General features: G+C 33.0%; 1 protein-coding gene across 4 annotated transcripts in view; it reads right to left on the reverse strand.

Annotated features, from left to right (window-relative positions):
• LOC145291292 (telomerase reverse transcriptase-like) overlaps nt 1-25,004 on the reverse strand; it is a 159,098-nt gene that overhangs the window by 13,545 nt on the left and 120,549 nt on the right. For all 4 annotated transcript variants that reach the window (XM_080136959.1, XM_080136960.1, XM_080136958.1 and 1 more), the window contains 9 exons: nt 23,711-23,804; nt 19,131-19,307; nt 16,291-16,365; nt 12,938-13,145; nt 10,448-10,549; nt 9,000-9,080; nt 5,395-5,464; nt 3,280-3,322; nt 560-689 (listed from right to left, as the gene is read on the reverse strand). In XM_080136959.1, coding sequence (XP_079993085.1) covers nt 560-689; nt 3,280-3,322; nt 5,395-5,464; nt 9,000-9,080; nt 10,448-10,549; nt 12,938-13,145; nt 16,291-16,365; nt 19,131-19,307; nt 23,711-23,804 — 980 coding nt within the window. The remainder of the gene's footprint in view (nt 1-559; nt 690-3,279; nt 3,323-5,394; nt 5,465-8,999; nt 9,081-10,447; nt 10,550-12,937; nt 13,146-16,290; nt 16,366-19,130; nt 19,308-23,710; nt 23,805-25,004) is intronic.

Raw genomic sequence — 25,004 nt, forward strand, 5'->3', positions numbered from 1 at the left:
ATCATTGAAGTTAAGTGATAAAGCTTTAGTCTTATACTAAAACGAACAAGAACATAACTATGAAAAGATAGATTAAAGTCTTTCCTGGATCTTACTTATCCATACTGTATAAAGTATTCCCAATGTTATCCAATAGTAATATTTGAAAACTATCTGATCAGGTTGAAATTTTCAATAGTGGTTGCCGAAATCAAAGAACATAAGATTCCTACATCACGTTCGGATAAAATCAAATCTCTACAATGAACAGAACCAAAGTTATTGCTAAAAATTTGACTTTCACCTTTTTGCTTTTTTCATAACCTTAGCCTTTGGGCTATTATAAGTAGATATCTCAAAATTAAATCAGTTTTAAGTTAGATAACCATGTTTGGTGACGATTGGTCAAGTGATGTAGATTCTAGGTTGTATACAAACAAACACAATTAAAAACAATCTTTGCCTTAATAGAAATAAATATGTACACCAACAAATTCAATTCTTTTGTTTTAGTGTTCTGTCAATGCATATCTAGCAGTCCATGGTTTCATACAACTCGTACAAGATAAACTGGACTTACTGAAAAAGAAACGTGCACTGTCAACCGTTTGTTGTTTGCTGCTCAACCTCTGAGTGAAGGCATGAAACCGATGTGCAGCCAAGTAGAAGCAATTAAAAACATTCCACGCAATTGTAGTATCACTGTTGATCTGAAAGACAAAGCAGAAACTCACAATTTAATAACTTCTTGGAAAATTTCTTTAAAGAATTCATAAGAGGAAACATTTAGTTTTAATATTTGTCAAGCACATAAGCATTCATAATAAGTATCACAAACCAACCGAGTTTATAGTTGAAAAAAAAAAAAAAAAAAAAAAAGTGTAAATGTAGGGAAATTCTCTTCAATTTCAACTTGCTATACCTAGTTTATTTTTTTTGGTTCATTTTCATAAAATTTGAACATAAACAAAGTTATATTATTTTTCTTTTTAAATGTACAATTCTTTATGCTATTAATATTTTTGTTTTCAAGCTACTGTAACTGAGTTTACTATTTTCAATGGCTTTTTTTACTTAAAAAAATGTTATTTTTTTCAAATTTCGTGTGTGTAACATTGTGCATCGTTATGCATATAAATATAGAGTTGCCCATCAATAGGGAGGAATAGGGTTTTAAGTTAGTTTTCACAAATAAAAATCTATTGAAACTTTTAGTGAATGAAATGCTGAAGAAATTTTTGCCTCCTGATTTTTTTTAGATGAGGATTGATAATTTGGATTATTTAGACTACTGTTCTCATCTTGAGTTTTATTCTTATATTGTTTCGGCCGATGTAACCATTAGCCTTATTCAGGTATATCTTGTCAAATTTGGAAATCCTTCTGTTAAACCATTTATTTTAATCCACAGGATGCTCTCATTCTGTCAGTCAAGAAAACATTTACAGCAAGAACTTGTCTTAAGTAATTCACAACTGTATTCTTAGTATTGTCCATACTGAGAATTGAACCTTCAACCTTCAGAAAGGTGTCACTTAGAACTGAATTTTACTTAGTACTTTATCCATTATGCCATGGTAATAGCTATTTATAGATTCATCAATGGACTGAAAATAATCAAGAGACGAAGTATGCAGCTTAACACATTAATTAAACAAATTTATAAGTTGGATGATAACTTAGAAGCAACTGGATGCAAATGATATTTCAGTGCTTTGCAAGATACTTTTCTTTATATATGACTGTCATGGCCGATTTCCAGTCTCTAAGGGTAGATAACTCTCATTGATGCAAGATAGTTATCAACCTTACATATTTTTAGGTTGAGAGCGTAACACATTTACAGACAATTTATTTAAAAAATATATAGATTAAGCAACAAGCTATTCATATATAAAACATTTTAATATATTGAAAGTTTGAAGAATAAAAAAGTTTAAGAAAATAATTAAATTCGACACTAAATAATCTGAAACGAGTTAATATGCCATAAAACGAAAACAGCTTACGTTAAGCCAGAGATTATAACTATGGTAGGAATAACTCTTTCAAATTCGTGTTAAATTGGCTTAAACATATGCTGACTTTATTATCCATTATAGATGACTTTATTACATTCTTGGCCTTTTAGTCAAGATCAAAGTGTAGTATCTGTTTCGACAGATACTGCAGGCAAAGACCATATGTGGGGGCGACCCCACATATAAGACCTTGGTCAATGTAGGGGCAACCCTTCATACCAATTGTCACTATCCAGCTCCCCTACTCCCCGGGGAGTTGGTCCCCATTTCCCCTTCACTCCTCACATTAAAAATCGGCCTTGTGCCTAATTTGCTCGGTGGGGGAGCAAATAAATACCATCTGTTCTTCAGATGCTGCACTTCTATTTCTTGTTCTCTTTCGGTGGAGGAGAAATCCTTCATGACTGAGACAATTTTTATTTTTGTACCTTTTCTCCACGTTAAAAAACGACCCTGGTGTCTAACTCTGTCCCGTGGGGAGGCATAGTAAATAGGTACATTATAGATGATTAAGACTCAAAAGAAATCATCTTTTATATGATCGATTATTATACTGTGAGTTAATCAACATTTGCTTATTTTTATTTTGGAATTCAGTTATGTTTGAAAGAAAAGATCCTGTTTTAATTGTTCTAATTAGTTGTAATTAAACAAATCATCCATTTACATATTTTTCCTGCCTTTCTCACTCTGTTGATTCAACTCATTTCTAAATGAATGAAGCTCTTTTTACATACTAATGAGTCACCATTTATCAAGAACAAGAGCCAGTAAGCCATTAATTAAGAGCCATTAATGAGATTGTCAATTAGATGATAAATAATACAGCGAGGGAGGGGGGTAGTGATAAATGGAAAGTGCAGGATACGATAACTTAGGATGCCAGCTCGACAAGCATTTCTTGATAGTGGACTTGAAGACAACTATGCGTTAGTCAGCAGGAAAGCAGTCTTGTGGTATTTTATATTTATCATATTTATACATGAGTACATGCACACGCCACAAACATGTATGTAAATTAGATCATAAAATAATGTCCTTTTACTTCTATATAAGAAGAATTAAAAAAGAAGAATATTTCTATAGAATAATAAGAAAAATGGTAACCAATTGTTTTTAAAAAAGTAATTACTATGTATGGATTAATTCAAAGAAAATATTCAAATTCCTTTCATTTCATCTTCATTGCAAGGATATAAAAAAGATTTAAGTTCAATTTTATGTTGAAAGCTAAAGTAATTAAAAGAAAAAAGAAAAAATAGCAGATATATTTTCTTACCTTTTTATCCAAATATATTGTCATACATTTTGGATTTATACACCTAAGCAAAAAAAAAAAAAAAAGAAAAGTAAAATAACAAATTTAATCTAAGTTCAATTTTTTATGTAAGACAGAAGACAATGAATGTGCTACAAAATTAGAATATTTGATATTCAAACATTTCCATTTTTAGTTGCACACATATCAACCATATATACACTAAGTTCATCATAAAAAGAATAATTGAGAAAAAGTTAAATACAATAACATTTAGTTCATTAACAGTTTGTCAGGGGAAAATATTAAACAATTGTTGCCTGGTTCAAGGCAAGTTCTCCTTGTTATATTCTCAAGTGATGCATACAGCAAGAACAACAAGACACATGGTTAAACACAAATTTATACATAAGATAATTTTATTATGGTAAGGGATTCATCCTCATAAAATTTCCATAAAACAACTCAAGGGACTGAGATGGGAGTGAAAAAAGAGAAACATATTACGATATCAGAAGTAACAAATGACTAAAAAAAAAAAAAAAAAGAAACGCATTATCCATGAATGTCATTACAAAGTCTGATTGACTGTCCAATGGGAAGGGGGGAGTTAGAGATTGGGTTTGGGTAAAAGAAAATGTAAAGTATTTAATCGAGTGAAGCAATCAATGACAAAAAAAAAAATCAAACAAAAAATTGCATCCAGTTCTGAAGATTTCCAAATGATCAGAAGATGATGCAATGGTCCGTATATTGTTCAATCTTTTCTCCCCCTTTATTCTCCAATCTTTCCTCTTTTTTCTTTCATTTTATATTGATATTTTGTCTTTAGATAGATTAGCTGCTGAAACTAAATATGATCCAGTACTAAGTATAATAACATCTAGAATAATAAAAAAAAAAACATATTGAGAAATTGTTCCAGGATGGAAAGACAGTACAAAGAAATAAGATATCAATTAGAAAATGGGGTGATTTGTGATAAAAATCTGATAATTCCCTCAGGAACAGCAAGAAAATAAGTGATAAAAAGTTTACATGATGGTAGCAAACACACAACATGATGGTAGCAAACACACAAGAAAGGATAAAATTAAAAACATCATGTCTGGAATGTTTGCAAGATATCCAAGTTTATATAAAAAATGCAAAACATAAAAATTTTTAACAGACTACTTTGTATTCATCACCTAAAATGGAGCTATGGTGTCGTGTAAATATGGATAATGTATATTAATGGAGTGAGACTCTTATTAACTCTAGTATACTATTCTTCAGATTAGCCTGAAGTAATTTCTATGATATAACAGATTGTAAGTGTCAAAAATAAAACAAATGATAATATAGGGCTCAGGGCCAGAAGTAGTAGTACACAGGAGTGCACTCTATAAGACATTTATAGCAAGAACTCGTCTTTTTACCACAATGAAAAAAACTTTCCTTTCTTTCCCCGTGTACCTAGTATCAGGTGAAATTTTAATGAACGGAACTTCTTTACAAAAGCTTCTGCCTGTGGCACACATTACTATGTAACTGCTTCCCTGCAGATTACAACATGGTTGTTTTCAAATCCAATGTCAACAGATTCCTGTCATAAATTATCCCCAGAAATATTCAAACTTGGTCCACATCACCAATCATTCTCAGCCCTCTCATAAAGTTCATCTTCCAAGTCGAATTTGGGTTTACTTTCGGCAACCTCGTAACTCATTTCTCTTATTTTGTCCTCAAATTCTGAGAGCAATATTTCTGAGAAAGGGGGAAGAATTGTTGTTTTCTGGGTCAGAATAAATCCATTTAACACTTATCATTAGTTAGTTTTTTACCTTGAAGTAGTATTTTTTTTTTTTTAGCTCAAATGCTTTTATACCTTGCCTGGAGCAATTTTATAATAAATAAATAAATAAAAACTGACAACAATTCCATCTCATTAATGCTTATTCTTGAATGACTTTTGACATTGATAAGTGGTAACCAAAAAAAAAGTTTTAAAAAAATACATATATTTTTATTCTCTGTCATAGTTGTCTGATAGTAAATAAATAAGTCAATTTCAGAAAACAAATTCCCAAGTTTTATGAAACTTTTCTTTGTTTTATGAGAAATGTTTTAAATTGAATAAAAATAAAGACATACTTCAGAATTCTGTAGCCAAGAGTGGCAGCCATTTGTGGTATCAAGTTAATGGTTACAGTATCTGAAACACCTGGGGAGAAGAAATAGAGAAAAAAAATTAGATTACTTATAATCTAATTTTTTTTTAAATAACAGTAGATTTTCAAACAAAAGAAAAAAAATAATTCCAGGTTCATTTCAATTACTGCAAAACTGCTCCTGTTTATAACAGTGCCCAGATGCACATTTAAACCAAAGTGAAACACATCTAAAGAGAAAAATTATTGAAATATTCTATACAGAACTTCTATCAAATGACACTGACACACGTAAGAACATAATACAATGTTATAAAAGAATTTTAAAAAATATACGTATATATTATATTAATACAAGGTGACTCCACATAGTTAATTCCACCATTTTATGTCTTAATTTGCTTCAGTTTGTATCAATCCATTAAACCTCTGCATTTTATTGCCTTTTATAAATATACACACTAAACAATTCTTCAAGCCAACTACATTAACCTCTTATTAAAAAAAACTAATTGAAATAATATTTAAATAATGGTAGTGAGAAAAATCAAATGGATTAATAAAATGGCCATAAAAACTGAAAATATCAACACAAATCAATCTGAGTAGCTGGGAAGTCACTTCTACATGGCAGACTAAAGTTAGTTTTGATCAATTATCAGTACTCATTCTTTCTCTTTTATATTTTGTTTTTCAATTCTTAACTGTACTTGTTATAACATTTTGATTCCCCCCCCCTCAACTATATATAGTAGGTATCACAAACCAGCCTAGTTTAGAGTGCAAAAAAAATAAAAAATATAAAAAGGTAAATATACTGAAATTTCTTTCCAATTCAAAAATTCTCTTTAATTTCAATTTATTTGTGATATCGCGTTTATTTTTTGGATTGTTTTTCATAAAATTTACATGCAAACAAAATGTAATCTATTCACTTTATAAATGAACAATTCTTTCTTTTGTGGCATTAACAGTTTTTTCTACTTCAATTTAGATTACTATCTTTGGTGAAATCAACGAGAAAATATATTTCCTTTTTCAAATTTTGCATGCCTGATATCATGTATTTCTATGCAGATAAAGATAATCCAATCTAAAAGAAAAATAACCACTTGTCAGTATGGGGGACTTCATTTAAATTTTAAGTTGCTTTTCACAAAAAAAAGTTCAAAATTTTAGTGAATTAAACATTTAATAAATTTTTGCTCTATTATTAAACTGTTTCCATCTGTTTTACATGATTCAAATCTGAATTTTTTATTGATTATTAAAGTCAATTAAAAAAATTTATTGAAAGAAAAATCTTGCTTCATCTAAAGCAAGATTTTTCTTTCAATAAATTTTGGCAGCCTCGATCAGCATGAATCATATCAAAACGATTCAAGCTCTTCAAATGAATGTTATATAGCGAGTCAAGTTTGTGCTTTCATGTCATTTTTGTGCATTTTTCAAGGGATAATGGGATTTTGCCCAATATTTAGACTAGCTTGATCTAATAATTATTGATTTCATTATAATTCATTTTCATTTACCATAAAATAAAATTACATCTGTATCGATTTTGCACTTGTTGTAAACCTGCATTTTTAATTATATGCTGTGATAATCGAATTCAGAACCAATAGCAGGAAAACAAATTTTCTAATTTCCAACAAGCTGTAAACAGTCATAATTCAATGGCTAATTGTTCTTCCAAAATAAATTTGAAATCATAAAGTTTTGGTTTGAGATACACTAAAGTCTCAACTGTCTGAACTAATGCTGAAATTTACTGTAAAACTTATATTACTATCACTACTTATTAAGATTTACAGGCTCCAATAGTACTTGACAAAATTGCATCAAAATTATCAGGAAGCACCCTTCTGAAGATGGATGTGTGAAAAAGAAGCAAAAATTGTAATATTATAAATAACTAGCAGGGGTACCCGGCGTTGCCCGGTTGTTTGGAGGTGTGTGAGGAGGGGGGGGGGTTAAAGTAAAGAATGAGCGGAGTAATAATCCTGGTTAACTATTTTAAAAAGAAAAAGAAAAACAACAAAAAAAAAAACAGGAAACAAAGGTATAACTTATTTAAAAAATAAATTGGAAAAACAAAAAGCGAAAATCAGGAAAAATGAATGTGTTTGGAAAAAAAAAAGAAAACACAGCGGAAAGCAGAAAAAAATGGCATAAATAACCCTTCGATTTGCTTAAGTCCAATGGTGCGTTTCACCCCGTAGAAAATGAACATTAAAATTCCATTCTAGTTTTTTTAGTCAACTACAAAACAAAATAAACCGAAAGAAAAAATGGCATAAATAAACCTTCAAATCAGTTAAGTCCATGGTGTGTTTGACCCAGTAGAAAACATAGAATGAAAAGGAACGTTAAAATGCCATTCCAGTTTTTTAAAGCAACTACGAAGTAAAGAAAACCCAAACCAGTGTTTCTTCGTACTGTCCATTGTGAACGATTCCGCAACGGTGTAAGTGGTAGCAAGGGTAGGAGGAATTTATTAGATAGAAAAGATTTTACAATTTCCATTGATTCTAACCGATTTTGGCAGTGAACTCTCACCAGAAAAAATATAGGCATCTACGATTATCAAGGAAGTGTAGAGGTAATAGGCCTATAACACACCTCAGATAATGTGCTGCAGTTTGTGCATATTACATTTGCATGAAATGTCTTTATTTTCAATCCTATTAAGGTCAAAATAAGAGGGTAAAAAATGAGTTCATTTTATATACATAGGGATATTACTAACGATAAACACTTAGACGTACCATAAAAAAGTCATGAAGCATCATTGAGAGGACAGATTGGTTATAAGAGATACAAATTTACACTACAGCATCATCATATTTGGTGTAATGTTCATTTTTTACATGCTCAAATGTGTTCAATGGCTTTTCAAAATTGACTTCCAAACCTCTTTCTGGCCAGGTCTTTATTTGTCCATCTTTTTCTTAAGTCCATTCTTATCACTTCCTCTCATGTTTTTGTGACCTTTGCAAACTGACCCTTCTACCTCAACTATTGTACATTTACTAATCCAAGAACTCTCGCCCATTCGTTCAACATGACCATACCAACAGAGTCTCCTGTTCTGCACACATCTCCCTATACTGTTCAGATCTAATTTTTTTTTCTGATATCATCAGATCTAAACCTATCTTTAACACTCACATTGCACATCCATCATATCATTCTTATATCATTTCCATCCATGGAATGCAAGTCCTCAAGCCTTACTGGCCAGTTTTCACTTTCATACATCAGCACACTTTGTACACATGCTTGACAAACTCTTGCCTTTGTCGATTACTAATAATAATCATCAAGACTTATGGACTCCAAAACTATTGTGTAGAATTCCATCAAATTTAGCATGAAGTACCCTTGGATTGCAAAGTATGTTAGTGGTGAGGATGAAAACTGTAATCCTGTTAGAGTAAAACAATATCAGTGACATGTACATAATGAAGAATAACTTAAAAATCAAATCCAAATTTAAATAAAATTTTAATGTTGTCCAAATGATCTGAAAAAGATTTACAAACAGTATTGAATGAAGGCAAACTGTATGGCCCTCAAAATGCTTACCTAATCCAATGTAACAATTGTAGTCCCGTTTTACATTCAGTGATTTTGTGTCAATTAGTAAACCACACCAGGGCAGCATTTCTGTAATCAAACAAACATTAAAAAAAAACATTTTTAATTTCCTTCATTCATGCATATTGATAACTTATTTTATCTACAATAAAAATTACAAATTGGCCTTTTGGCCAAGATCAAAGTGTAGTATCTGTTCTTCAGATGCTGCACTTAAGATAATTTGTACCAGTCAATGGAGGGGAAACCCTCTATACTGGGACAATTATTATTTTTGGTAACCAGAGTGACCCCTTTTAGGGGAGCTGGTTTTTACCTCACATTAAAAACGGCCTTGTGCCTAATTTGCTCAGTGGGGGAGCAAATAAATACCATCTGTTCTTCAGATGCTGCACTTACACTTCTTGTTCTCTTTCAGTGGGGGAACAGTCCTTCACGACTGAGACAATTTTTTTATTTTTGTACCTTTTCTCCATGTTAAAAAACGACCCTGGTGTCTAACTCTGTCCCGTGGAGAGGCATTGTAAATAGCCTGTGGAACTCTGTTCCGTTTGCCTGCTTCCCACCGGACTACAACTTGGATGTGTTCAAGTCCAATGTTAACAAATTCCTAATGAACCGCCCCCTTAAGTAAACACTTCATCAAATCTCCACACTAACGTAATGTACTTGCAATAACCCTTATCCCTGAGTGGCTTCCGGGCCTTGATAAGTGGTGATAAAAAAAAAAAAAAAAAAAAAAAAGGTACAATAAAAATGAATTGACCGAGACTCAATCTATGATTCCTCCTTATATGCAAATAACGATTCTGTATAATCCATTTATACAGCATAATCACGTTTGACACACCGGTTCCCATTAGACCACCAAAGTTACACAACATTTAGCCTAGTTAGTACTAAAATGGGTGACCATTTGGGAATCCAAGGTGCTGTATGTGTTCTTATCTTGGTATTGTTTCCATTCGTCTAGCACTTCTCCTTGTCACTGGACTCAAGCAGTGTCGATCCATGCCTCACAATTACACATGCAGCTATTCTTACAAGGGTTATTCATTGTCTCTTGAGATTGAACGGCGGCATCGTATTGTCCATTTAAATCCAACATGTATTAAAAAAATTACACTTTTAAAAGGTCCTGGATATGACCTAAAACTATATCCAATGGTGAGGCCCCACCTTGCGGGCCTTGGGGAGTGTGGAGGCACCCTTTAATTACCATAGCTCCCAGGTCCACTCTGACCCGGAGTGGTAGTACCTGTTAGGTCCCAACTATGGGTTAAATAGAATCCAACTTAAAAAACAAATATACTCCATTAAAAATCGTTCCTCAAAATAACTAGATTCGGCATTAAATAACCTGAAAAAGGTTGATATGCCATAAAACAAAAACAACCAACCAACCAACCAACATTTTTTAAAAGGAAGATATTCACCCGTTTCTAAAATCCTAGGCAGATTCCCAAACGTTTTATGATGATAATCAAAATTGACAACCGTCTTTTCTGGTTGGATTCTACAGTTGTATAATGGGACTCCTGTTAAGAAATAAAAAAAGATGACAATGAAGACAAAATAAAAAAATATCAATAAATGCAAAGCGTCACTTATTGTTAGAGTAAGACTAAATCATATTTTTCGTGGACGCAAAAACCTGCAACAATAAAAAACTAAAAAGAAATACAACAGTAAATAAGGTTATCTTTGTGTTATTTGGATTATTGTTTTCATCTTGACTGTTCTTCTCACAATGTTTCGGTCAATGTAACCTCTGGCCTTCTTCAGACATATCTTGAATTTCGAATGAAGCCCCTTATTTAATTCTGTACAGATTCTCGAGTTGGATATAAACATTCCCCAAGTTCGACAAGATACACCTGAAGATGGTTGGAGGTTACATTGATCAAATGTGAGGTTTGAGTTCATCAGAGCACATTCGATTTACTTGTAAAACAGGCACAGAGATGACACATTTCGACGATCGGACAAAAGTTGAAGTTTGGTTGCTAGTGCGAGACATTTTTTAACCCTGTCTAGGACTGAAAGACGAGTGACAGATGCACCAGCCCAGATGTGGCAACAATACTTCATGCATAGGCGAATAGTGACTTTGTAGAGGTACAGGATGCTCTCGGATGTGAGTAACGTAGCGCAGTAAAGAGCGCCCACCTTCTTCGCAGCAGCCTTGGCAATTACCTCAATGCATTTGTTCCAATTAATGTTACTTGTGATGTTTGAACAAAGTATATTCAGGTAGTGTATCATTAGTCATAGAAATCAGTGGTGGAGAAGGTTTCTTGCAGTTATACTAAAACTTGCTCTAAGGTTTTAACCATTTTCTTCATTCGCTTTCCCCTCAAGTCTGTTATAAAGCATAGTGTCATTAGCAAATATACCCATCTCAGAGACAATTTTATCAGGGAGGTCATTTATGAATATTAGGAATAAAAAAGGTCCAAGGATCAATCGCTGTGGCACACCCACATTAATATCATTCTGTTTTGGTGTACAACCATTTAGAACAACCTGGATTTTTCTCTTATCTAAGAAGGATCTGATCATGTTAAATATTCATCCAGTAATACCATGTAATCTGTTTTGATACCTCATTGTAATACTGCTTCATATTCTAGTAGCTTTTTTCCAAGAACTGCTAGCTTGTGGAACTCTCTCTCTCTCTCTCTCTGCAGGCTGTTTTTCTCTTACCTTGCTCTTTTCAAGACTAAAGTCAATAGACATCTATTGTCTTTGAAATAGTCATGTTTTATTTTTAGCTCCTTACATCAAGTAGCTTCATGCCTTGTCTAGTGCAATTTCCATTAAAGAAAACGATTTGCTATTTTTTGGTAGATTTGTTAAATTTACTGCAGTGCACACAACCCAAAACTTATGAGATCTTCACCATTAAAGAAATAAATGTCATTATTATAAATTCACTTTTTCTTATCCATCCATGTTCTTTAAACACAAAAAACAAACAAATTTTACTTACGCATAGGAAAATATCTTGTATTTTTAGATATAAAAAATGTTTACAAAAGAATTACTGCTAAGTGTAAATAGATACATGCCAACTGAAAAGTTCAATCTACAGAAACCTTTCGATCTTCAAAATGTTCCTTTTCAATCTCAATTATTGCAATGGTTACGATTGTGTATATAAAAGACAAGAGCACATGCGTATTAATGTTTTGATTTTCAAAAGATTAATTTACTATAAATAAAACATTTGATGTATATTTTTTTAACATTATTCAATTATAGCGTATGAAATAGAAAGAAATACTTTGTCACATGTTACAATGTTAACAGCAACATCATCATCATTGAGTTAACATTCATTTTTACATGCTAGTTTGTGCTGAATGTTTTTTTATAAATTGATTTCCAAACTAATCTACCCCGGGCCAAGTCTTTATTTATCCCTCTTTCTCTCAAGTCTATCCTTATCGCATTCTCTTATGTTTTCCTTGGCCTTCGCCTGTGAACTGAACCTATTACCTTAACTGTTTTACATCTAACCCAAGATCTCGCATCCATTCTTTCAATGTGACCATACCAACAAAGTCTCCTATTTTGCAAACATCTCTCTATATTATCCAGATTTAATCTTCCTCTGAGATCATTAGACATAAGCCTGTCTTTAAAACTCACATTCCACATCCATTGCCTCATTCTTATATGATTTCTCTTCATGCAACACATGTTCTTAACCCTTACTGGCCAATTAAAAAATTTCTGGATGTTTTTATTATTATTACTATTATAGAATTTAATTTCCATTTTCAAAAGATGGGTTTGTAATTTAAGCTTTGATAAAATGTGAAAACTTGTCTGAAGTTTGTTTTCATTATTTAATTCCTATGTTTGTAATTATGTGGTTTTGTGGCGCCAGATTTGATGATATGATATAATTGTAAACTTACCATTGAGCATCTTATGTAGAAACCTAAAAGCAATTGACTTGTGGGGGGTTACTAGAAGGAAATCATCAACCATCCTCATCATCAGTGAATCAGAATCTAACTGGAGCAGATTTTTTTCCATATCACCATAATAGATATTACAAAGAAAAGTTGACAGTATTGAACCTTGACTAATGCCTTGCGTTTGCAAATAGTAGTGAGAATCAAGCTAAAAAAGAGAAAATAATTACAATCATAAAAAACAAACAAAATAATTAATCATAAAAACAAACAAAATAATTAATCATAAAAAACAAACAAAATAATTAATCATAAAAAACAAACAAAATAATTAATCATAAAAAACAAACAAAATAATTAATCATAAAAACAAACAAAATAATTAATCATAAAAACCAAACAAAATAATTAATCATAAAAACAAACAAAATAATTAATCATAAAAACAAACAAAATAATTAATCATAAAAACAACAAAATAATTAATCATAAAAACAAACAAAATAATTAATTATAAAAACAAATAAAATAATTAATCATAAAAACAAATAAAATAATTAATCATAAAAACAAATAAAATAATTAATCATAAAACAAATAAAATAATCATAAAACAAATAAAATAATTAATCATAAAAACAAATAAAATAATTAATCATAAAAACAAACAAAATAATTAAATAAATAATAAAATAGCCCATCAGAAGTTGCCATATACAGTGTGTCATTTCCTGTATCAACTCAATCACACATATGAATACCTTCAGGGTGAAATGATAAAATTGTTGCCTTTGACATAATTCCATTTCCCTTTGATGAAAACTAGTTTTCTTTTTTTATTGCAAACCATCTACTAGGTGGCCAGTTGTGTACAAATCCCAAGAGTGATAGGAGTCTTCTATCATGTCTGAAAGTGACACAATGATCACGAGATCTGAGATGCACCACTGTACAACTCATGTTCTCTAACAATCCAAGTTATGAGAACAGGACCATTGCCAGCTCCCTCAAAATGCAAATCCGGAAAGTTCAAAACTTGAGGGCACAGCTCAATACATCAGACGACCCACAATTATGGTCTTTGGTGTAGTTTCAAGTGAAGGTCACATCATGCCCCCTCACATCTTCGAAGTCGGCTTAAAAGTCAACACTAAATTATACCTGGATGTGCTGAACAGTGTAGTGATTCCCTGGTGCGAGCAAGTGGCCATTGGCAGACCTGGGTGTGGCAGCAGGACTTGGTGCTGGTCCAAAGAGGCCAAGGCTTGGCTTCAGAAGGAGTGCTACGACTTTATACCCTTCTCTCACTGCCCCCACTCCTGCCCTGACCTGAATCCGCTGGACTACTTCGGTATTACATCAAGAACATCACAAACATGACCTCCCACAGCACAACACTAAAGCAAGTCTGATTGCTGCCATCTTCCAGCACTTGTGGAAAAGGCATGTTCCCAGTTCTGGACCCATATTGAGGCGGTGATTGAGGCTGAAGGCAGCGACATTGAATAGATGTTAGGTCTTTTACATAATCAAGTTACCTTAATTGATTCTTTCACTAAAAGCTTTAAAATGAAACTGTAGTGTTTTTTTCTTTATGGCAACAATTTAATCATTTTACCCTGTAAGGCAAAAAGTGCTTTAAAAACAAAGAAAACTTGGCTTGTAAGTGTATGAAGTAGTGTTAATCAGAATTGGGAATTGGTAAAAATCAGAATTTTGGGCAGTATCAGAATTAGAAAAATTTTAGCCATATTCTTGATTCCAAAAATGATTCTTTTAATTTTTTATTGAACCGAATTTTCCATTCCTGCTATTAATGATGAAAAGATAAATATTTATTTTAAACTACCAGTAAAACTAAAATCTATAGATTATGACATCATGTATGAATGTAAAATCATTTTACTTGTGTAAAAGAAAAGAAATTTAATATAAATTTGTAGCGTAACTTTTAAAAGAATGCAATTGATTTATAAGATTTTGAAAAACATTTTTAAAATTAAAGAAAACATTTTTTAAAGAAAAGAAACTGATACACATCATAATTACATTATAAAAAATTAAATTCATTTATTTTATGCTGATGGATTTTTGTCTTTTTTAATTATATGATGAAATTTTGAAAAATCTCAAAAAGGAACAAAAAATCTTTGAACATTTTGAACATGGTGTTGAGTTGACACACCTATCAATGAATTAGTAAATTTTAAAGATTTTCATGATTGTGTGAAAACGCATGTTGGCATAAGTTCTTAGATTTTGAGTTTCTAGATCTGTAAACTGGTTGTAAAAAAGAAATATCAGAAGATATCAAAGATGAATAGAGATGGAATGCAATAAAATCAAAGACTCATAATGAAAAAGATTCTTGGTTATTATTTCAACAGTTAAACTTTCCTTCTAGTGAAAAGAGATAAGTACACAGACTATCATGAAAGACAGTAAAAATTTGCCATGTAAGTGTTTATGTAGATATTTTTGTTAACTATTTTACAGAAATTTAAAAATTAATTACTAACATGTTTCATATTTAAAATTATATTTCAATGTGATGTGTAAGTTTGAACTATTTTCTTTTTAGAAAAGTAGATCCTTTTACTATATAAGAACTTCTAAGTATTATTATTATTATTAATATTAATAATAATATTCTTGTTATTGTATTATGGTAAATTAATATCAGATTCTACTTTTTTTAGACTTTAGAGTACGGAATTTATTTCACATATAAATTCAATGTAGAATGAGTTTCTATTGCCAAAACATTCTAGCATTTTACAGCGATTAACAAATTTTTTTTTCAGGGAGGGGGGCACCTTTTTAAGTAATTATGCATGGTCTTTTACCTAAGTTGCTAATCAGGGTTAGGATTATAAAAACAAATTAATTAATTGCGAAAATAATAACATCTTGAATGTTATTCTCACAACGTATTGGTCGATGTAACCTCTGACCTTTTCAGGTGCATTTTGTGGAACTCATTATTTCAAACTGAACCCTTTATCTAAATCACTGGGGGGAGGGGGGTCTCATTCCGCATGGACTTGTAGCACAACAGATAAAGTGCTAAGTAATAATCAGTTCTTAGCAATAGTCTGCTGGAGGTTGATGGTTCAATCCTCAGTTCAGACAATACTAAGAATATAATTAAGAATTACTTGACTTTTACCTGATCATAGCTGATGGAACGAGAACAAACTACACCTATAGATTAAATAAAGAGGTGGGTTCAAAATTCTGTATAGAATCCCAAGCACCCAGAGAAGGTCAGAGGTTACATCAGCCAAAACATTGTGAGAATAACATTAAAAAATGACTGAGAGCTGATAAAATAGTCAAAATATATTTGTTACCTTGACAACATTATTGCCAACATGGCTGTGTAGTTTCTTCATTATCTCATTAAATCTGATATGCTCATACAAAACCTAAAAAAAGAAAATGAAAAGTAAATAAAAAGCACAAACATTTTTTTAATAAACAGTCATTAATAAACGTTCAAGTCGTAAATTTTAACTGAGCATTTTCTGCTTGCTTTTGTTAGTTACTTATGGACTACAAAACTATTTGTTAGAATTACAGAAAATTTGGGATAAAGCATCCTTGGCATGCCAGATGTATCATAGGAATGGGAAAATAACACTAATACACAGAAACCAAACATTTATAGACTCTAAAAGTATTGGGTGGAACTAGATCATCATCTTTCAAAGAAAATACCAGCGTCTGTACCAAAGTATGAATCAACTTTATTCAAAGGTAATGCCAGAATATAAAGAGAGTTGTTCTGCAGGTTGGCTTTTGCTAAAAACAGAATTTGGCATTTTGGAATTCCATCTTGTCTTGCCGCTTCTGGCAAAGGACGAGAACAGAATAGGACGTTGTTATCATGACATCTCATCTTGGAACTGAATCATCTTCGGTACCAAACTCTTCAGGCTGAAACTGAAAGTTCAATCTATGCAGAATTGTTCTGTCACCCATATCTCATTCAACCGAACATGTGCCATGCGAAACTACAACTAAACGCAATGTTACAGGGAAAGGCTGTCTCCTTTCCATGTAAATAAGAAGAATATTAGATAGGTGAAAATGAGATTAGGATAAGCCGAGACTCGAACCTTGTAAGCAAGGTTAAGAATTGGAATGTTAGAATTTAGTCTATTGTTAAATTCTATTAGAATAGTTCGATATTGTTTATATCGTAAAAAGAATTGATTGTTCATTCTTTTAGAAAACTGAATATTAAAAATGTCAGCTAAAGAATGAACAATACAAATTAAAAATATATTGTAAAAAAATAGGTTAGAATTATATGTTGAGAATTCTTTTGTTGTTAAAAGTGTGTTTGAAAAAGCGTGCATAGCCACGTGAATTGGTCACGTTTGGGAAACACACTTCTGACGTCATAGACGAAGGGGTATTCTCAATATAGGAGCTACAGTTAGTCAGATCAGGGAGTCAGCAGAAGAGTAGAGTCGAGAGCAGTTGAGTTGGGTTGAGTTGGAGGCAGTACTTTGGAAGCGAAATGAAGAACATTAAACTATGTAGATCCCAAATTTGAATTCCTGATGTCATCAGCATTCGACCGGTCCAATGAATAAAGAATCATCATTGTGTTTTTGTAACACTTGTCATATGTCATCTTTCAACACTCAAAAGGTAATGTGAAGATGCTTGAAATCCTATTTGTTCCCGGCAGTCAGTTCGTCCTTGGTGGATAGGATAAGTTGGAGGGCCAGGTGTAGTTGGGAGGGCAAAGTTGTGAAATTTTTAATTAGTTACTTCTGAGTTTTAAAAACACACTTCTGACGTCATAGACAAAGGACAATTCTCCATATAGTTCTATGGGTTCGAATTACAGAGTCAGTCAGCCAGAGAGAGCTAGTCAGAGAGAGAGAGAGTTGAGAGTTAGTCAGTTGGCAGTCAGTGGTAAGCTGACTCTTTGGAAGCGAAGGGTAGAAGATTAACTATGTAGATCCCAAATTTGAATTCCTGACGTCATCAGCATTCGACCGGTCCAATGAATAAAGAATCATCATTGTGTTTTTGTAACTGTTGTCATGTGTCATCTTTCAACATTCAAAAGGTAAGGTGTTAAACATCTTGTAATGAACATTGTGTAACCTTTACAAGATTATGTATTTCCCCTCCTCTGTGTTAAGAACTTGTATACATCTCCATTCAGTATCTATATGAAGTTCCAAGCATTCAAGAACTGTAATGTATAAATGTCTCTCTCATCATTGTTATATATGTGCCCCATATATGAACTCCGCGTCATCCTTAGAAATGTCCCCCACTATTCAACGGCAAGATATTGTATGTACATGCAAACAAAATATATCTGTAATGCTACAAGTAGTTTCTAGTGAAACGTTTCCATCCTTTACTGATCTTTAACAAAATATATTTTTGTTTTCTTTTCTTTTTGTTTAAAAGTCAGTCACACACACACGTACACACACAACCCGATTCCAAATAGGTACTGATGGAAGAGGGGGGGGGCTATAAGCAATAAAGCCAGGCTTACACATACACAAAAAAGTATAGCCTTATTTACTTGTCTTCAACAAGGACAAAGTTAAATACAAGATAGACAACAAAATATTTGGTTACATTTCATTTAAATTTTTTCATATCAGGGGAAACAATGAGTAAGAAGGAAATTCCACTAGCAAGGTGTTTGAGAAGAGTAGCTATCAAAGTAAAAAATCTTATGGGGACTTTTACAGTGAAATAGGGAGAAGATTTAGCAGCTACTTGGGTAGGTGGGGAGTATTTTCATTGAGTGGGAGGGGTCAAAGTTAAAGGAAACCATAGTGAATGAAATCAGGTTGCTACTAGTTACCGCATTATTCAGATGGCATTCAGATTTCAATATGAAATATTTCTAGATTCATGGTATTTAATATTTTCTAGATTTATGGTATTTATTGAAATATTTCTAGATTTATGGTATTTATCTAAATATTTCTAGATTTATGGTATTTATTTAAATATTTCTATTATTATTTAAATATATTATTTAAATATTTTATTTAAATATTTCTAGATTTATGGTATTTATTTAAATATTCATGGTATTTATTTAAATATTTACTAGATTTTTGGTATTTATTTTGTAAAAATCATTGTGCATCAGCTGTGATGCATATCAGAGTTCACAGGGTGCAAATAAATGGTTACTTACCTTGTCAATAACAATGGAGTCACTCAAATTCTTCTTGTCATTTATATTTTGGATGAAAATTCTAAAATTAGGAATGTGTTCTGATTCAAGCATTGTGTCAGTGAAAAAACTTCTCTTTAGTTTTCCTTGACCACAAAATACTTTCGCATATTTACGGATAACGAAATCTCTTCCAACCTAAATAGAGAAAATAAAGAAGTAAACTTTAGTGCAGTGATTAAAGCAGAAATACCATATGTATAAACTAGTGGTATTCACCTGATGTTGCTCATGTGGAGATATATTGCTGATCAGAAATAAAAGTGCTTGCGCAACATACCGGGTTTCAAACAAATGTATTTCAGGTAAAAATACTATTACGTATTCACGTGTCATATCAGAATTAGTATAAATTCCAAAAATTAAGAATAATGATCCAGTAGAAAATGTGCTAGATCTATTTTTCAGAAAAAAAACAAAAAACATAGAAACTAATGATTGGACATTTTCTATTTTTTCAATGGTGGATTTCAAAGAAGGCAAGAGAGATAAGTTTGTCATAAATAATATAATTTTAAGTACAGTTTTATTTACAAAATGTTTTATGATAAAGAAATATGAAAAAAAAAAAACCTTGCAGAGATGATGTCCTTATTTACTCGCCTCTTCACGCGGACAGAGTCAGACAAGGTTGTTATTAATGTAAGAAAAATCCATCACTTCAACAACAATATGTTACAAGAGAACTATTGAGGGTCACCCACAATGATGGATGCTGTCTGTCTTCCTCTTTCATACTTTGCTATTCTGTGCACCACATGTAAATTGTACATGTGGCTTATTTAACCTATTTCTCTTAATAAACATCCATTCTTCAAACTCTCAATTGTTCTTACTCTAACTCAACAAAAAATTCATATGCAACATCCATCCAGAGATGATATGACAAACCTAGAACCCCATCTTCCAACGTAGACCCCTACTACCATGTCTTCTTCTCCATCAGGGGTCTACGTTCCAACCTTCCAGAGGTTGAAGCCCAATTACAGGAGACAAAACCGGACATATTCGAAACTGGAATAGGGCCGATCACTTTCCTAGATGAGTTCATAATTAACGGATACTCTAACTTAACATCTAAATTTGACCCCCAAGATCGTCATGGGCATGGAATATGTGCCTACATTAAAGATGGCTTTCTGTGTGGCAGGGATATCTCTAGAGAAGATCCTAATTTACCTTATATGTGCTTCCAGGTTGCACTTGCTTACACCACTGCATTTATATTTGCCCTCTATCAGCCCCATAACAGCGGAGTTACTATCTTTAAGAGTATATCTGAGAAAATAGACCACATCCAGACTTCAACGTCCATAACGTGGAATGGCTGATCCACTTAAATAAGACAGACGATGAGGGAAGGTTCTGTCATGATTTTGCCATTGCTTTTGACCTCACTCAGATTGTTCGCGAGCCCACCCATGTGCCCGATACTACAGGTCAGTATGCAAGCCTTCTAGACCTTTTTCTCTCAACTTCCCCTGAGCTATGTTCATGTTCCGTTCTTTCTCCTCTAGGATCCTCCGACCACTCTGTCATATCGGTTAACACAAAAATGAAATGTAATAAGTCCCCAGACATACCCATCCACCGTACTGTATACCGATACTCCATGGCTGATTGGGATAGCTTCCGTACATTCATATCTGATTTACCTCTGCATTCCATGTTTAAAAAGGATGTGTCCTCTATAGTATCAGACCTGACCGAATGGTTAATTGTAGGCATAGACAGATTCATACCATCTAAAAAATTCCAACAAAAATATAACAGCCAGCCATGGTTCTCCCCAGAATGTGCTGCTGCCATCGCGCACAGAAATCACTTTTTCCATAGCTATCAACGTAATAGATGCACTGAGACTAAAACTGCTTTCAGGAACGCCAGCAACCACTGTAAAAGAGTAATAAAAAATGCAAGAGAGCTATATGCTCAGTCCATTAAATCCAAAGTAGCTGATCAGCAGCTTGGTTCCCACTAGTTTTGGCAAATACAAAATAGGATCCTGAACAGAAGTGTGCGTTCTATCCCAACCATTACCAATGGACCAGAGGTCATCTCGTCAGCATCAGACAAGGCCAAACTATTTGCTAAGAACTTTGCAACTAATTCTACCCTATGCGATGAAGGCCATCAACTCCCCATATTTCCTCCTATAACACAGAACACGCTAGGTAACATACAAATATCTGTGCATGAGGTCGCCAAGCTAATCAAAAACCTTGATTCCAGTGAAGCAACTGGCCCTGACGCCATCCCAATTATAGTATTAAAAAAGCTTCAACCAGAACTTGCTCCCATACTTACGAAACTGTTTAAGCATTGCCTTAAGGAGAAGTGCTTTCCAATACCCTGGAAAACCTCATCAGTATGCCCTGTATTTAAGAATTCAGGTGATAAGTCATCTCCAACTCAGTACAGACCAATAAGTCTCCTGTGTGTCATGAGTAAGTTGCTGGAATCCATATTAAATAGAGAAATAGTCAACCACCTCAGCAGAAATCACCTTCTTAGTGACACGCAATATGGTTTCTGTTCTGCAAGATCTACCGCAGATATGCTAACGGTTATATCTCATAGGATTAGTGAATCTCTTGACAAAGGCTTCCTTTCTAGGGCAATTGCTCTTGACATATGAAAGGCCTTCAACAAGGTATGGCATAAAGGCCTACTTCACAAGATTTCCAGCTAAGGTATAACTGGAAATGTTTTCTCAATCATTAAATCATTTCTCTCTGATAGGCTCATAAGAGTAGTGGTCGATGAACAAAAATCAGAGGCCTGCAGTATTAATACTAGAGTCCCTCAGGGGTCCATCCTAGGCCCAACTCTCTTCCTGATCTACATCAATGATCTCTCAAAACACATACTTAAATAATTCGTTAACATCTATGCTGATGACACAACCATCTACGGCAACACATTAAAGGCTATAAATGACAAAGTTCTGTCTGATTCTCTCTACTCTGATCTCGAGCGCGTGGTTCAGTGGAGGAAGACATGGCTGGTTACCTTTAATGCATCTAAAACCAAACTCTTATCTTTACATCATCAATGCTCTGATCCCCATCTGGCATCAATTGGAATGGATGGCTCTCGTCTAAGAGAAGCCCCATGTTTTGACAAGCTTCTGGGTTTGACCTTTACTCCTGATCTGAAATGGAACACGTACATCAAGTCTGTTGCCAAGGTCGCTGGAAAGATGGTGGGATCCTTTTACCGCTCCAGAAGATATCTCACTACTGATGCAATTCTCTATCTATATAAAAGCCAAGTACGTCCAAGGAGGAATACTGCTGCCATATCTGGGCTAGAGCTGCTAAAAACAGCCTATCCTGCCTTGACAGAGTACAAAATAGACTTTGTGGTTTAGTGGGGGATGCCCTTTTCTCTTCCCTGCAACCTCTCTCTCACAGAAGAGACGTTGTGAGCCTATCTTTGTTTTATCGTTATTTCCATGGCAGGTGCTCGTCTGAGCTCCAATCTCTGGCACCCCCTCGCCAATCTTTTATGAAAAACACCCATCTAGCTGAAACCACTGTCAAAAGTTTTCCCCACTCTTTATCTGTGCCTAAATCAAAACGTAGATTCCATAAACAAAGCTTCTTTCTTAGAACTGCACGCCTGTGGAACTGTTCCGTCTGCCTGCTTCCCACCTGTCTACAACCTGGATGTCTTCAAGTCCAATGTAAACAAATTCCTAAGAACCGCCACCTTAAGTAGACACTTTATTAAATCTCCACACTAGCGTACTGTACATGCAATAACCCTTATCCTTGAGTGACTTCTGAGCCTTGATAAATGGTGACCACCTCGTAAAAAAAAAAAAATATGACAATGAGAAGAAGTGGCAAAATGACAAGTGTTGACAAAGAAATGAACAAAATAAATGAAAATACAACAGAAGATATCTAAGCTATTCCAACACTGTGTTTGATTTTGGTAGTTTAGGGTTCTTGTTGAGTCTTTTCATATTGTCGGGTGTTGCTTATTTTCTTTAGCCTACTGAGTACTCTCTGGAGTAATTTGGCTTTGAATTTATGAAAAGGGGAATATAAAAGTCTATCAGTGAAGCGTTTTCACTGACTTCAATGAGAATGTTAAAGATAAATTTCACTGAATTAAATAAAAATAATCAACTTGTTGCCACAGTCAAAATAATGCAGTTCTCAGCTCATTTGATATTTTCTCTTTCTTCTTCTCTTCATTCTGCTTTTCACAACACCAAGTTCAGAAAATTAATACCTAATGTAGCCTAAACTGGTTATGTCAACTTTTTACTCTGCATGCTGAAAGGAAAATTACTATTCTTTTTATCGCAACAAGAATTTACTCATTCAAAACAAGACACATTTGCAGAAGTGATCTCTCATCATCACATAACAAGATTTTTTCTTGTAACTAGAATGTTCTGGGTTCAATCTTTGTTAAATGAAACATGGGACAGCCCTTACTCTTTATTTGTTGATCCACATGATGGCTGCTGCAATTAAAATTACAGTTTAAGACATTTTTGACCAATTAATAGTTTAAATACTCACCATGTCTAAAATCTCCCTCATAATATTTTTTAAGCGATTTTGATCAATGAAGTTGAAACATTCTTTAATGTCCATTTTCACAAAGTAGAGAGGCCTAAAATGGATTGTAAATATAAATCCAGTTATTCATAGTTGGAACCGATATATATTTAATAACAGAGTTATTTCTCTTTTGTCATAAAAAACAAAACCATAAACATGTCATTTCACCAATGAAATTAAAGATCTGCTGTGGTTTAGTAAGTTTTCATTAAAAAAAAATTCAAACATTAAAATGAGTGAAACAAAGGTTTTGAAATTCTGTGTTTCTTCATGATTAGAGCAAAATTCAAAAATGAAAATATTGAATTTCAAGTAAAACCAATCGTATCTACTGAATTGTCATGTTGTAATAATGAACATATTCAAAAAAATATGGAAACCAATGAAAAATAAAAAGGACAGTTCGAATCGTAATAGGCGATCATTTTCTGAAGAATTTAAAAAATCTTAGGCCAATTCAGCAAAACTCAATTTTCCCTAATTATCTTCAAAAACAGTTTTCATTAATAATAAATTTTCTACCTTATTGTTGCTTGTAATTTTTGGATATTTTCATCACTGCAACACAACAATTAAGTAGATACCATACAATTTTGTAGGCAATTATGTGTGAAGACCCTAAAAAAAAAAAAAAAAAACTAATGTGGGAGCTCAATTTCATACATAAATTTAACATGGAATAACTCTTTATTTCTGGTCTATTACAGTTGTTTAAGGTAGTTAGCCCCCTCCCACACTTCAATTACTATGTTAGTTTCATGCTGAAATGCACTGGATAAGGCAGGGGAGGCCAGGGTAATAGCTCTTGATATATCTAAGGCCTTTGACAGGATTTGGCATCATGAAAATTAAATCATATGGTATTACTGGACAAATACTTAACGCGAACCAGAATTTTGCCAGGGTCATTCATACTGGATTTATATTAAGAACAATGGGCTCCACATTTTGGCCAAGTTTCAAAAAAATCTAATGAATGGATCAAAAGTTATGGGGCAAAACGTGTCAATTTTGGCCATTTGGAGGCATTTTTTACCAGGAATTTTTGCAAAAAGAACTTTTTTTACTGTGCACATCTATTTAATGAAATATAATTTGTGGAAAAATTTCAGGAAAAACTAATGAACGGTTATCTAGCAATCATCTGGACTAACAGTCGCACAGACGCACGGACGGATGTCACTGAAAACATAGGTTCCTCTCCAATAAATAGGGACTAATATATAACAATACAAAGAGAAAATTAGGATAA

Source organism: Euprymna scolopes, chromosome 12, assembly GCF_053919585.1.
Source record: "Euprymna scolopes isolate OS-2025 chromosome 12, ASM5391958v1, whole genome shotgun sequence".
In the NCBI taxonomy this organism is placed as follows: Eukaryota; Metazoa; Mollusca; class Cephalopoda; order Sepiida; family Sepiolidae; genus Euprymna; species Euprymna scolopes.